General features: G+C 32.3%; 1 protein-coding gene and 1 pseudogene across 1 annotated transcript; both read right to left on the bottom strand.

The window, feature by feature from the left end:
- Positions 1 to 5,941: 5,941 nt before the first annotated feature.
- On the bottom strand, positions 5,942 to 8,796 carry APX6 (ascorbate peroxidase 6). The gene is made up of 9 exons (XM_079006559.1): positions 8,572 to 8,796; positions 8,029 to 8,143; positions 7,838 to 7,953; positions 7,691 to 7,761; positions 7,476 to 7,627; positions 7,300 to 7,383; positions 7,098 to 7,219; positions 6,290 to 6,356; positions 5,942 to 6,203 (listed from the first exon to the last, which is right to left on the bottom strand). The coding sequence occupies exons 1-9, from the start codon at positions 8,744 to 8,746 to the stop codon at positions 6,095 to 6,097; spliced, it is 1,011 nt and encodes a 336-aa protein (XP_078862685.1). The 5' UTR covers positions 8,747 to 8,796; the 3' UTR covers positions 5,942 to 6,094.
- Positions 8,797 to 10,152: 1,356 nt separating this feature from the next.
- LOC145057199 (G-type lectin S-receptor-like serine/threonine-protein kinase SD2-5 pseudogene) lies at positions 10,153 to 12,876 on the bottom strand (annotated as a pseudogene).
- Between the last annotated feature and the right edge of the window lie 1,058 nt (positions 12,877 to 13,934).

Genomic DNA, 13,934 nt, shown 5'->3' with positions numbered 1-13,934 from the left:
AAAAGAGTCCGACTCATTACTAATTACTTAGTTGAAATTATATTTTTCCTTATTTGTTTATCTAATTAACTTCGTGTATATTTTTTCTCTCTTTGATTAATTTATTTGTTACCTCAAATATCACTATGATATTTTTTTTTTCTACTTTATTTTTCGTGTATGCATTTAAATTTGATAGAAAATTTATTTATAGTTTTTATGTGATCTATGAATATTTTTATGCTTTGTAAATCTTTAAACTTATGTTGGTAAAATTGAAATTTAAAGTTTTTTTTTATGTAAAGGTTTTCATGTCAAAATAGAAAAAGAAATCACTGCTTTCCAGCTAGAGATCCCCGGCCCCTGTTGGGGGTGTGTACGGGGATTCATTTATATTTCCGAATGGGGATGAGGATGAATATTGGAATGATGATTCGGGGATGGGGATTGGGGTCCCGGTATTCCCCGGCCTCATTGTCATCTCTGGTCTTGACTTTAATTTTTAACAAAATGCTTCAACATCAACAAAATATAAATATTCAACCATAATCAATCACATCATTAAGTTGCAACAATGTCAATCAGCAATGTAGATACTTATATCCAAAAAAATTTCCAAAAAAGTTGCAATATTCCTTAAAGGTCAAATTTCGACATAATTATTCAAAGCATCTTTGAAAACTATGGGTGAGTAAAAACCGCACCGCAACTAAAATTAACCGCAACCGCAATAAAAACCGATAGTAAGATTTTCTGTTTTTCGAAAACCGCAAATTTGCGGTGTGGTGTTGTTAATAATTTTCAAAAACCACAAAAAAACTACACCGCGCCGTATATATTATATATAATTTTTTATTAATTATTAATATATTAAATATTAAAAATTAGATAAGTTTCTACTTTTCTTTATTCTGACCATAATCAAAATCAAATTTTTATTTGCCTGTGTAGAACATAATTAATAATGTAAATGCATCGGATTCCTCAAATCATCAATTTAATTTCAGTCCGTTTTAACCAACATACATGTGATTTAAACTTAGCATTTATCATGTAATACATAGATTTGTTCCAAGTTCGATTACTTTTTTAATCATAAACATGAAACTTCTAATTTCTTGTATTAAGCATGGCTTTTACAAAAGCCAAATTTGTACCCTTTACCAACTTATTATCGTTGACGCTAAGCTCAAAAGCTCAAATTGCTTGATTATTTTATGTTTCTAAATTATTACCAATAGTCCTTTATGAATCGGAACTCAATTCCAACATGCATTGAGAGCATTCAAAATAATTTTGATTTTGCATTCTTTGTTTTGACTTTGATAGAAATTCAAAGCTATCAAAATGAAGTAATTTGGCCTTTCACTTAATTCTTTATAGGTTATAAACATTTTCCAAACATTCTTTTTTTAAACCAAAATTCATTCATTAATGTCATATTTTTCATTCAAGACTTGAACTTAAATTCAGAAATTACCTTTATTTTTTGTCATAGAAGAGGATTGGAAATTACCACTTCTTTCCTTTGGGCTACTCTTGTTGTGGCTCCTGGGTTTTGGAATATATTTGTTCTTTGGTTTTTGTTAAAAGATATCGGCGACCAACAGATTCTTTTTCTGTAAATTGTATTAAAATTGATAAACAAGTCAAAAAATTTTGAAGTTGAAAAGTCAAAATGAGCACCTTTAGTCGTCGACCAAGCTCATTATTCCCACAATAAACATGATACCTGAATAAAGTAGATACTCGGCATACGAAGAAGATAAAGAAACGGAAAATTGAGTCTTCAATAAGAATCCATCAAGAAAAAAAATTCCAGATTCCCAGACGTCGCTATCACCGGCATCGGAGACGCCACCGCATAAAAAAAACAGACGTAGCTTTGGTGGTGTAGGCGACATGCGACGGAAGTGAAAGAGGATTAAAGGCCCTTCTGTAATCTGCAAAAAGAACCTCACATTAGGTTTATTTCTTATATTTACACAATTAAAATTAAAAATACATTCTTAAATAGCTTCATTGTTTGAATTCTTCAACAACAATTTGCAAGATGTCCAATTGCAACATCAGTTGATCTATTTTTCAGATCAATTGATTTATCTGCCAATTTCTTGACGAATTTTAAAAAAGAAATCAAAATCAATGACTTTAAACATTAAAAATAACAAAACAAAGCACAAAAGAAAACGCACAAGAAGCAGGTGATTGTTTGTTTAACCAACGAAATCAAATTATATATATTTATAAATCTAAAAAGTAAAATGCTAGCCTAATAGGTTTTGACCTTGTAATTAGGTACAACAATAGAGAACACAAAAACAGAAAAGATAAATCAGAACATGTCAAAGGAAACGGTGTTTATAATGGAGTGCGTGAACATCATTGTGGGTACGGTTCGATTTCCTGTTGCCTTCATCATGTTTCCCTTCTTCTCCTCTCAGTATCTCCTTCTCGATTTCATTCCGGTTCTATGCCTCTCACTGATGGACACAATCAGCCCCTAAGATTTGGTTCTTTATCGATAGCTTCAGATGGAATTATGAGCGTAGGTGGAGACGAAGGGTTTGTGAAGACATTGAACAGGATCGTCGTCAGTCGATGTAGGAAACGAATCGATTTAGAGGGGAGACGAATCAATTTCAAGATATGGTGGACTAATATTATTGGGGAATAGAAACGGTGGATGACACTGTGTTAGGAGCAGGAAATAGGTGGAGGAAGAGAAGAACACGTGGAATCGGTTATTGTTTGAGAAGATAACACGTATTTTTCACCCAACAAAGAAATATATATATATATATATATATATATATATATATATATATATATATATATATATATATATATATATATATATAGGCTTAAGTTATTTTGTTTTTACTAACTATTGTGTGCCAGAATGCACAGATCTGGACCATCGGATGAATAGAATCAACAATTATGATCTGAGGGTCTATGATATTACAATAGGGTAGCATGTATCATATAATCACACAAATTTCAGCAAAACGGTATTTTGGTCAATTAACCTACTTTAAGAAAGGAAATTTTCGGATTTTAAGGGATCATTAATTCCCTTATTTTTAAAAAATCTGAATTTTTTAAATTAATTATAATTAAATTTTAATATTATTTTTACTAATAAACGACTTTATTCTATTAGAATGACAAAAAGTCAACAATAAACTAGTAAATAAATTTGCGATTTTATTCTGGCAGAATATTGTTTCGTTCAAACTTAAATACAAATTCATACATATTCTTACAGACTAAAAGTCTTATACATTTTAATATAATTATACATATTCTAAAAGAATATCAACAAAATTGAATAAAATTCTTAAAAAATTACAACATTCTTAAATCATGAGTATGATCAAAAAAATTTCATTCTTCAAGTTATTCCTATTATGTCTTCAACAAATTCTTCCAGCCATTCCTATAAAAAAAAATACAACAAAACTAATAATGGTTAAAAATATGTTACTTGCAATTAACTATCACGTTATATATTCTGGTAGAATACATAGAATATGACAGAACACATAGAATACATTCTGGCAGAATATATAGATTTTATTCTGGCAGAATACATTCTGACAGAATACATTCAAAAGTATTATATTTATTGCTAATATAATTTTAGATTCCAAATGAACAATAACCAGGGATAATAGAAATTGGAATTCAAAATCACAAATTGAACCAAAATAATACAGAGACAAATTAATTACATTTTTAAACGACTACATAAAACATGTGTTGCTAGTAATTCTGACAGAATGCATACCACAAGGTTAGATTCTCTAGATTCTCTTTCAGGCATTTCAACAAACATTTGTTAGACATTATCATCTAACAAGCTAAAATGTTGTGGAAGGCCATATGAGATGAAAATTGAACTTAAAACCCGAGTTTCTGTGTGTCAATGTATTGATATCTGAACGACTCTATTTTTTTATTTTTTATTTTTGTCTTTTTGACCTTGGAAATGCTCCTGATGTCAAAAAAGAATTAGCACAGACTATAAATTTGCAACATCATAAAGGCAGTGACATCTATATAGTTTAAAAATCAATCCCCAAAAGAAAATTGTGAAAATCATTATGAGAAAATCATCTCATATTAATATCCCAAAAATCACCCCACACAACTTCAACCTATTATTGCAGAAAAAATGATGCTTTATATGCAGTCTAGAACAAAAAAAGGTGATGGTGGGTCACTCTTTTATCGGGAAGTAACAGATGGTCGTGATGACAATAGAGACTTTAGAAAGATGTGGTGAATGGCTGTTTCAATTGTATTTTGGGTAAAGATTAGTTAGAAAAACTTATCTCCAGGATTTTCATGTGCATTTGTATTACACCTCCTGTTCCTGAAATTGGGTGAAACCCGAATCCGAACATCACCTCCTGTTCCTGAAATTGCTTGGATTTCGGAAGCTCTAGATAATCTTGAGAAAACGAGATTGACAGTAGTTGGTTGCGGAACTGAATCAATGATGAAATCGACATGGAGGTGGAGATCAGAAGTCTGACGACGCCATTGATGCCTTTTTGGGTCCAAGATGGAGGCGGATATGCAATCGACGAGGGGAAAAACAAAGAAGATGGAGGAAGAAAAATAGGTTATGATGCATCTGAATAGAAGGATGCGTATTAGTAGGTTTTTACTAGGTTAAAAAGAATAGCCGCCTTCGTTCCCTTCCAATTTCTACCGGGTTTGACTTTGATATCTGGAGATTAAATATATTAATTATATATCATAATTAAATATGCAAAGATTACTATAATACCCTTAAGTGATTTATTTAATTATTTATTTTTTCCTAAATTCCTATTGGTGCATTCATGCACACAATAATTGTCAAAAACATTTGAACCTATAAAGGAAAATTCAAAAAAAAAAAAAAAACTCACCAATGAGATTAAAGAACTGTTCCATGAGGAACCTATTATTAATCTGTTTATAAATTGTAGGTAGAATTGTGAGTAGGAGATTATTTTATTAGTTTATATAAAGTCGTTTAACATTTATATAGATAGATAAGTAAGAAATTAGCCGAATTTTGTATTTTGATGATGATATTTTGTGGTATTATGGCGGTTACATATGGATTTGAACATCTGTGGAATTTCATATTTCAACATTATGATATAAAGAAAAATGAATATTGAGACCGAAAATATGTATATGAGATTATTTTATTAGTTTACATAAAGTCTTTTAGCATTTATATAGATAGATAAGTAAGAAATTAACCTAATTTTGTATTTTGATGATATTTTGTGGTATTATGGCGGATTGGCGGTTACATATGGATTCGAACATCTATGTAATTTCATATTTCAGCATTATGATATAAAGAAAAATGAATATTGAGACCGAAAATATGTATGTTTAATTAGGGATGAGCAAAAGGACCGAACCGGCCGGAACCGGTCCGAACCGGACCGGAACCGGGAACCGGCTTCGGCCAAAATCAAGAACCGAACCGGCCCGGCGGTTCTACTGGTTCCCGGTTCTCGTCGTGTCTTCAAATGTTGGAACCGGTCCTTGAAAAATAGCATCATACGGTTCCGGTTTTTGCCGATTCTACCGGTTCCGGTTATATCGGTTCCGGTTCCTACCGGTTCCCGGTTCCAAAAATCCACAAAAATAAAGTCCCGGTCCCGGCCCGACCGGTTCCATCGGGTTCCGGTTCCAGTGCCGGTTCCGGTACCGGTTCCGGCCGGTTCCCCGGTCCATATGCTCATCCCTATGTTTAATATATGTCGGATTGAGACAAATTTATATATATAATTATTTAGATAAAAATGAGAAAATCTCAATGACATATTAGATTTTTACCGATCATTATGTAATAAAAGTTATAGAAATCAAAATAAGTAGCTTGAATTAATTTTAAAAGTAAAAAATTTAAACAAAAATAAAATTATTGTTCACACGTTGTAAATTGTTGTCACAAAAGTAAGAGTTTGCAAATTTTAAGATATAAGATGAAAATTGTTGTAATTTCCAATTTTCCATGGACATGTGTATAATAATTTATAAAAACAATGTAAATTTTGGGATCTATTTATTGCTTAAAGCACGTTGAAAGTTGGAACTATGAGTTTGGTCTCCTCCATTTTGCACCAGAATTGACAAGTTTTATATAAGCGTTCTTGAAATCTCTAAAGAACAAATCTTGATCATCAGCATATTTTGAGATCCATCTGTGAAGAAGAATAAATACAAGTTTTTACAATTAAAACATTAATTAAATTTTATAATTATTATTACTATCGTAGAGTGTACGTACCTTAAGCATTCATCATCCTCAATGAGACCACGATCTGAAGGAAGACCGACCATACTTGTCATCCCTCCTGAAAATAAAAAATTGTAAATTACATTTTTGGTCCTCGAGTAAAGATTATTTTTGTAATTTTGGTCCAAGAAGATTTCTATTGCAATTTTGGTCCGCATTTGAGGTGTATATGATTTTTTTTTTATATATAATTTTGGTCTAAAAAATTTCTCTTCCATTTTTGGTCCTTATTTGAGATTTTTGTAACATTTTTGGTCCCTGTTCCAAGAAAATAACTCTTACTTTTAGGACTAAAATTGCAAAATCAATTATACTCGAAGACAAAAAATAATCATATAATTGGAACAAGGACCCAAAACATTACAAGAACCTCAAACAATGACTAAAATTACAAAAGAAAACCTTTTAAAAACCAAAATTACAAAAATTAGATATAATCAGAAACCAAAAAAATGTAAGATTAAATTACATTTTTGGTCCATGAGAAATTGAGAATGGTTGTTTGTTGGCAAATTTGATCCCAAAAAAATTCTCTTGCAATTTTAGTTCTTATTTGAGGTTATTATAACATTTTTGGTCCCTGTTCCAAGTCATATGACTATTTTTGGTCCCCTGATTTTACAATTTTGGTCCCAAAATTAGTCATTTTCTTGAAATGGGGGAACCAAAAACATTACAAAAACCTCAATCAACCACCAAAATTGCAAGAGAACCCAAAATGTACCCAGGGACCAAAAATGTAATTTACTTGATAAAAATTATAACTTGTATAAATAAAACTTCATAAAAAAAAATAAACCTGGAGATAACCATGGTTTCTCCAACAATACTTTGTAGTATGAATTATCAAAAATAATCGGATTCCCAAATCCCTTGCTTCCAAGAGTATGTGCACCAGATAATGCTACAAGTTCTTGTGTCCTACAAAAATTTATAAATTTAATAAAAAAAACATATAAAGATTATACAAAATAAAGTCAAAATTTGTCATGTTGACTTACGAAAAACCTTTTCGTTTGAAACTTTGTTTAAGTCCAAAAGCATCCAACGTTTCTTCCGGAAGCTTTCCCTCGGGATCAGGTACCCTAAAAAGCATTCAAAATTTATAAAAATAATAATAATAATAATTGTTTAAAGTTGTAAAATAGTTTATTATTTTAGGGTTAATGTCACTTACATTGAGTCTAATCGGCCTAATCTAACAGGAATTTTTGGACCTCCACATAAAGAAACAGCTTCAGCTCCGGCTACAGCAATCACATCAGACACTGACACAGACATTGACACTGGTTGTGTCTCTTCCACCATCTTTTTTGCTTCCAGAATAATCTAAGAAAAAAAAAATTATAAATGTGTTTGTAATAAAGAAAGTTGTGAGAAAATGAAATTAACCTTTAAAGATTTTTTAAGACCTTTGTTTTCAGGTCTATCAAGTTCATATAATATAGAGCCATTCATACCACCTGAAATATATATTAGTCACGATTAATTAATTAAGTCATTATTTAAAAAATATAATTTTATTAATTATAATAATACCTGAATTTTCATTCGTTTCATATGTTCCTGCATCGTGAAAAACTAAACGAAGAACACCAGCAGCCTTTCCCTTTGTCAATACTTTTCTTATTTCTTCCTGTAATAAGAGTAGATCACTGATAACAAACATCAATTTCTTTTTTGTTTTTTTCAATGTTTAAATCAAGAATCAAATATTTTTATCGACTTACTCTGCAGCATTAGCGTTAGCTGAAGAATGTTGCATTGATTGATGAAAAGGCAAAAGAAATGTGATCATAGAAATCATCATTCTCCTGCCATATGAAGTGCGAGCGTGATTCTCTTCTGTATTTCATACAAAATTTTGGAATTTAGAAAGAAAAAGTAAAGCCAAGAACTTCATATTACTGTTCATCTATAGTGTTTTTAGGGTTTATCTAATTGCTATTCTACATCCAACAGTTGCAACATCCCCTATCGTTATAGTAAAATGATAGAACACCAAACCAAAACTTTGATGTAACGGATTAAAACCACAATTTCTTATAATTTTGGGACGAAAACAACAAAAATCGGCATGAAATTCATCAAATTTCGGACTATAAGAGCTTCTTTAAGACGATTTGTACACAAAGGATTAACAGGGTAGATATAATGACTGTCATCATACAATGCAAAAGTTCTATACTTTATTCAGACAGATCGGATGTAGAATCAGTTCATTAGATGAATTAAGTTTAGCTAAAATTTCCAAAAAGAGGGATTTGATATACTTGAATCGGAAACGGCGGTCGAAGGAGCTGAAGTTGAGCAAATTGTGGGCCTAATAGCGTTGCAGGTGCAGCCATAGTGGATTTTCCGGCGAATTTGAGTGGGAAATTCGAATCTGAAGGTAATGTATGGAGAGCAGAGATGCCGGAACGACAGGTCGAAGCCTGTCATGGACATCTTTAATGGACGGTTGAGAAGTCGTTTGCGGTTTACTCCTCACCCTCTTTACATATATCTCGGATGAGAAATTAAGTGGATGTTTAGGATAGTCTAAAAAAAGCTTATTAGATTTTTAATTTTTTAAAAAAAGCTATAAGTTAAAAAAAATATTTAAAAGTCTTTGTGTATTTAAAAAGAAAATTTAAATCAGTTTTTTGGAAACAAAAAAAAATAAAACTGAAAAATCTTAGCTTTTTAATTATTTTATTACTGTCAGTTTTTTTTATCCAAACATCTTTTAAAATGTGTTTTTCTTAAAAGCCAAAAAGCTAACCCAAACATACCCTAAATATCCTCCTACTTTTATTCCTAATGTTTTAAAAATCGGTTTTTTAGTTGAACCGATATAATGATCGGTTCCCGGTTCGACCGTCGGGTCAACCGGTTTTAATATTTTTTATGTTTTTTTTCTTATTTTCTTACACATACATACATATATAAATCATGAATTTGATGTTTATAAATTCAAATATTAAAAATACACATAAAAATTAGTTGTAGATGAATCAAAATACATTAAAATAACACACGACCATAAGTTTTAGTGTTTTACATCAATTCATATATGTCAAAAAGAAAATACAATATAATACCAAAACAAAATATAGTTTTAGATGGATATAAAACATCAAAAAATTTTATAACATTATCATATGTTTTTATTTAGAGAAAACTAAATATATTTGAAGAAAATTCCAAAGTTTATTATGTAAATGCTTTTTTTATGCATTTTTGTTCAGTTTAACCGGTTTATTTTAATCGGTTCAACCAGGTTTTTCTAAAAATCGGTCGGTTCAATCCAGTTCATAAATCGACATAAAACCGGTGATAGTTGAACCGGTCCAACCGGTTCGACCGGCCGATTCTAACCGGTTTTTAAAACATTGTTTATTCCTACAAATCCTGATACCCAATTAAATCAAGACATGTGTCATATTAGTATACTAAAATTTCATTAAAAGGACATTAAATGGATATAAAGATTTATAAGAATAAAAAATAGGATTTAATTGAATACTAAAATGTCACTATTTAATTGGATACGAGGATTTATAAGAATAAAAAATATGATTTAATTGGATATCAGGATTTATAAGAATAAAAATAGAAGCATTTAACTACAAAAACGAATATATTCATAAAATTAAATTTACAGGAATGCTCTTTGTGGCTTATGGTATGTTGGGCCAACCCAGTTGTTAGGAGTCGCTTGGGCCGACCCAATTCTGGTGGGCTTAGTCCCGACATCTAAAATATCTGATTAATATATCCCTAAATCAACTTAAACGTCCCATTTATATAAACAAGCAGTTAAAAACGTAATTAAACTACCTTCAACACAAATCACTACAATATCTATAAAATAATTCAAAATTTACAGCCATATTATTATATAAATTATAAAATTATAAATTCATATACACATTCATCTATCTAGGCCCAGAAACCCGAAGATCCGATAAATATGCATCACTATTCCCATCTGAAGGCCCAGATGAAGTACCAAATTCACTAAACGGTTTAGACAAACTCGAAAAGAACCCGGTCTGACCAACAACCGGCGGCGCCGGAACCGGACTCAGCCCTTCAAGCATCCGCACCACCTTCGTCATCGACGGCCTTAAATTCATATCATCCTGTATACACCACAACGCCACGCGTATTGCCACCACCACCCGCTCATCCTTCTCATCCACTTTCATCTTCTCATCCAACAGGATCTCAACTTTACCTTCTTCCATCATCCTCGAAGCGTACGCCGGAAAATGCGACGTCTCCGGCGAGATATAGTTTTTCCGGCCACTGATAATCTCAAGCAACACCATTCCGTAGCTGTAGACATCGCTCTTTTCTGAAATCGCGTAGTTCGTGATCCATTCGGGAGCAAGGTAACCTCGAGTCCCCCTCAATGTCGTAAACACATGGCTTTGTTCTCGCGTCATAAGCTTCGCTAAACCGAAATCTGAAACTTTTGATTGGAAATTCTCGTCTAATAAGACGTTTTCTGGTTTTATATCGCAGTGAATGATTTTCACGTCGCAATCTTCGTGAAGATACGCTAATCCCTTCGCTGTTCCGATTGCGATACTGTATCTCGTTTCAAAATCGAGTAAAAAATTGCCGAAAATCCATCGATCTAATGATCCGTTTGCCATATACTCGTAAACGAGAAGACGATGCTTTGATTCTGCACAGAATCCTTTGAGTTTTACCAAATGGTGGTGATGGATGCTTCCGATTATGCTCACTTCTGCCCGGAACTCCTTCTTCCCCTGCCCGAGCCCTTCTAGCCGCTTGACCGCGAGTTGAGTTCCATCTTTTAGGGCACCCTGGTAGACTGAACCGAATCCGCCATGACCTAGCTTTGTAGTGAAATTACTCGTTGCTTCTTGAAGATCTTTGTAGGTGAAACGAACAGGCATTCCAGATATGTTCTCTAAGAAATTATTTTCTTCAGAGATTTCATCGGGATCTTCAATCGGAGTATTCATCTTCCTGTTGTATCGAATTCCGACGATTACTAGTCCGATAATAACCAATGTTGCTGATAGGACTACAGCAACCACTACTATCACCATCTGTGTCGACTGTTTCTTACTATTTTGACCCTGAGAAGAATCAGATTGAGTATCTGAAACCTTAACGTATGATTCGATATTCGCGCCATTTTTAGCGTCTTCAAAGCTTCCAATCTGATCAAACAGGTAACAGTTTCCATTGTTGTTATCGAAGAACAAAGCCACGCAAGTGCAGTTGTTCAAACACGACGATTTACAGCCATCTAAATTGGTTTTGGAATCCGGCGAAACGAACCCTAGCGCAAAATAGCTCAGATTCTCCCCTGCGTTGACAAGAGAAGATGAAATTCTCGACTTGTTACATGAAGAATCGATTTCGGGTTTGCAGTTAACTTGAGCGAGTCCAGAAGGACATTGACAAGTGTTCCCATCATGACAAACGAGATATGGCGGACAAGCTAATGGCCTGCTGCATGAATCACCTGGAATTTTAGGGTTAGCGGTGATTTGTGACTGGAGATTATGGAATTTAAGGAATCCATCATCTTCTAAAACTGCAATCCACGTGTCATTAGCATCAGAATCATCTGCAAAAACAAATTGCGAAAGAAAGATTCCATTTTCATCATATATCCTCCATGAATTAGCTTCAATGGTGGCAGAATTTGCATCTCCACCGCTTTTGTTGATGATTCTCCTTTTATCTTTCCCCATCGACCAATACGGTTGTGAGTTCTTAAACTCAGCCGACAAAATCAGATCTTTATTCTCGATTTGCAAAGAAAAACTCAAATTGTTATTCAAATTGCTTACGAGCTTCATCCCTTTAACAAAACCTTGATTTGACATAAGTGTGTTTGTCGGATGGCTAAAGCTTTCCCAAACAACACCACCGTCGTTCTTAACCAACACCAAGTTCCCGGAATCACGCAGTTCCATGGCGGAAACACCGTTTTTGGCGGTGTTTGTTGACCAGACGACTCTCCCGTTGTTCTGTAAATAAGCATTTCCGTCATCGTCGAACAGAAACTTATCGGAATTGCCGACTGGGGAGCCTCGATTTGCAGACCAGATGATCGTTGAACTGGTCATATGAATGATGACTAAAGTGAATGAAGTGACGTCACTATTGGGATTGAAACCGAATCCGAAAATCGATGAATTTGATATCAGGAATAATCCGTTGTTGTCTATGTATTTCATTTGAGTCGCTTCGAATCCTAGGTTCACTTTGCCATTTTGTCGAACACTTGATATGCATGTTTGAGGTGAAAACGAAAAGAAGGAAAGGATAACTAAGAAACAAAAGAATCCCCAACTCCCCATGATTGAATTTAGCTGATTTAGATATATTTGACTATTTCTTCATCAAGAAAGAATGGAGAAGCACACAGAAACAGAGAATGGAGAATTAGATATGAAACGTCATCAATGGAAGCTCTCTTCACTACTGAAAAAAAAAAACTTCACAAGAAGACAAGATTTGAAACCGGAGATTGAGAAAAATGATGGATGAATTTGTGGGTGCCGAGGTCAAAGAAATATGAACATCTCAGGTGGGTGTCAAGTGTCAACTTTCAAATTTCAACCCATTTAAAATAATATGCTTTTTCAAATATAGAGAAATAACATAAAACATGCTTTTTTAAGCCTCATGCAAAAAAAGAATCTGTTTTATTATTTTAATGCATCAAATTTAGTAGTTTTGGAATCGATTATATAATTTACATAAAATGCCTTTGGAAAAGTTTTACTAGCTTGTTACTTTAAATGATTTGATTTTACGTAATCATCGACTTAATAAAACTGAAATAGTAAAACCGTTTTCCATTTAATCACATAATCAGTATTTTACTCAAATAGTAAATTAAGGTGTCTATATGATAAAACGGGTGTCTTTTAGCCAACCTAAATCTAAAACATGGTTTGTTAGTTTAAATATATATAACATTGAAATTTTGAAATTATATTCTTAAACTTGTTGATCAAATTTCATACTACGTGTATTATTATTAAAAAAATAAAGTCGGAGAGAATAAGTCAATTTTTGTCTAACCAACTAGTACTTTTAAGTTCTAGCTCAACTTCAACATGAAGCGACTTCACATCTCTTTGCTGCGTTAAGACAAAAGAGCCGAAATTTTCAAAGTTATTTTATTTGAATCTTTATTTTTAAACTATTTAATATTTATATTTAAACACTAGATGTAAGCCCTATGATTTATTGAATTTTAGAATGGTTATACTAATAAGATTAAAATCAAGAAAATACAACATCTGCTAACCTTTGTACCTTACATAAGCCAAACACAAATATCGAAGAAAAAAATCTATTTACTTTGTATGTTGAAATATGCTCAAACATTATCAACCTAGTCTTGATGAGATATCTACAACTTTGAAGTATTTCCTTATAAACGACCTTAGTTAGAAAAATCCTAAATAATAATAATAATAATAATAATAATAATAATAATAATAATAATAACAACATATATTCGATAAGCAAGTTATTAAAAACCACTACAAGAATATATAACTAATATCAACAAAGACAAAATCAATGAAGGGTTCTCAAGAAAACCAAATATGGATAATTCTGTTGGAACTTTAAGTACCAGAAGTAG

This window comes from Lactuca serriola, chromosome 6 (assembly GCF_051521515.1).
Source record: "Lactuca serriola cultivar US96UC23 chromosome 6, Lser_US96UC23_V15, whole genome shotgun sequence".
Classification (NCBI taxonomy): Eukaryota; Viridiplantae; Streptophyta; class Magnoliopsida; order Asterales; family Asteraceae; genus Lactuca; species Lactuca serriola.
This window is presented reverse-complemented; position numbering and strand designations above follow the sequence as displayed.

Excerpts from the sequence above, each read along its gene's own strand:
- APX6 (XM_079006559.1), bottom strand. The coding sequence starts at position 8,746 with ATGTCCATGACAGGCTTCGACCTGTCGTTCCGGCATCTCTGCTCTCCA. Across the intron at positions 8,144-8,571 it reads GACCGCCGTTTCCGATTCAA|AAGAGAATCACGCTCGCACT; the intron begins GTATATCAAATC and ends TATGAAATACAG. Across the intron at positions 7,954-8,028 it reads GCTAACGCTAATGCTGCAGA|TGATCTACTCTTATTACAGG; the intron begins GTAAGTCGATAA and ends GTTTGTTATCAG.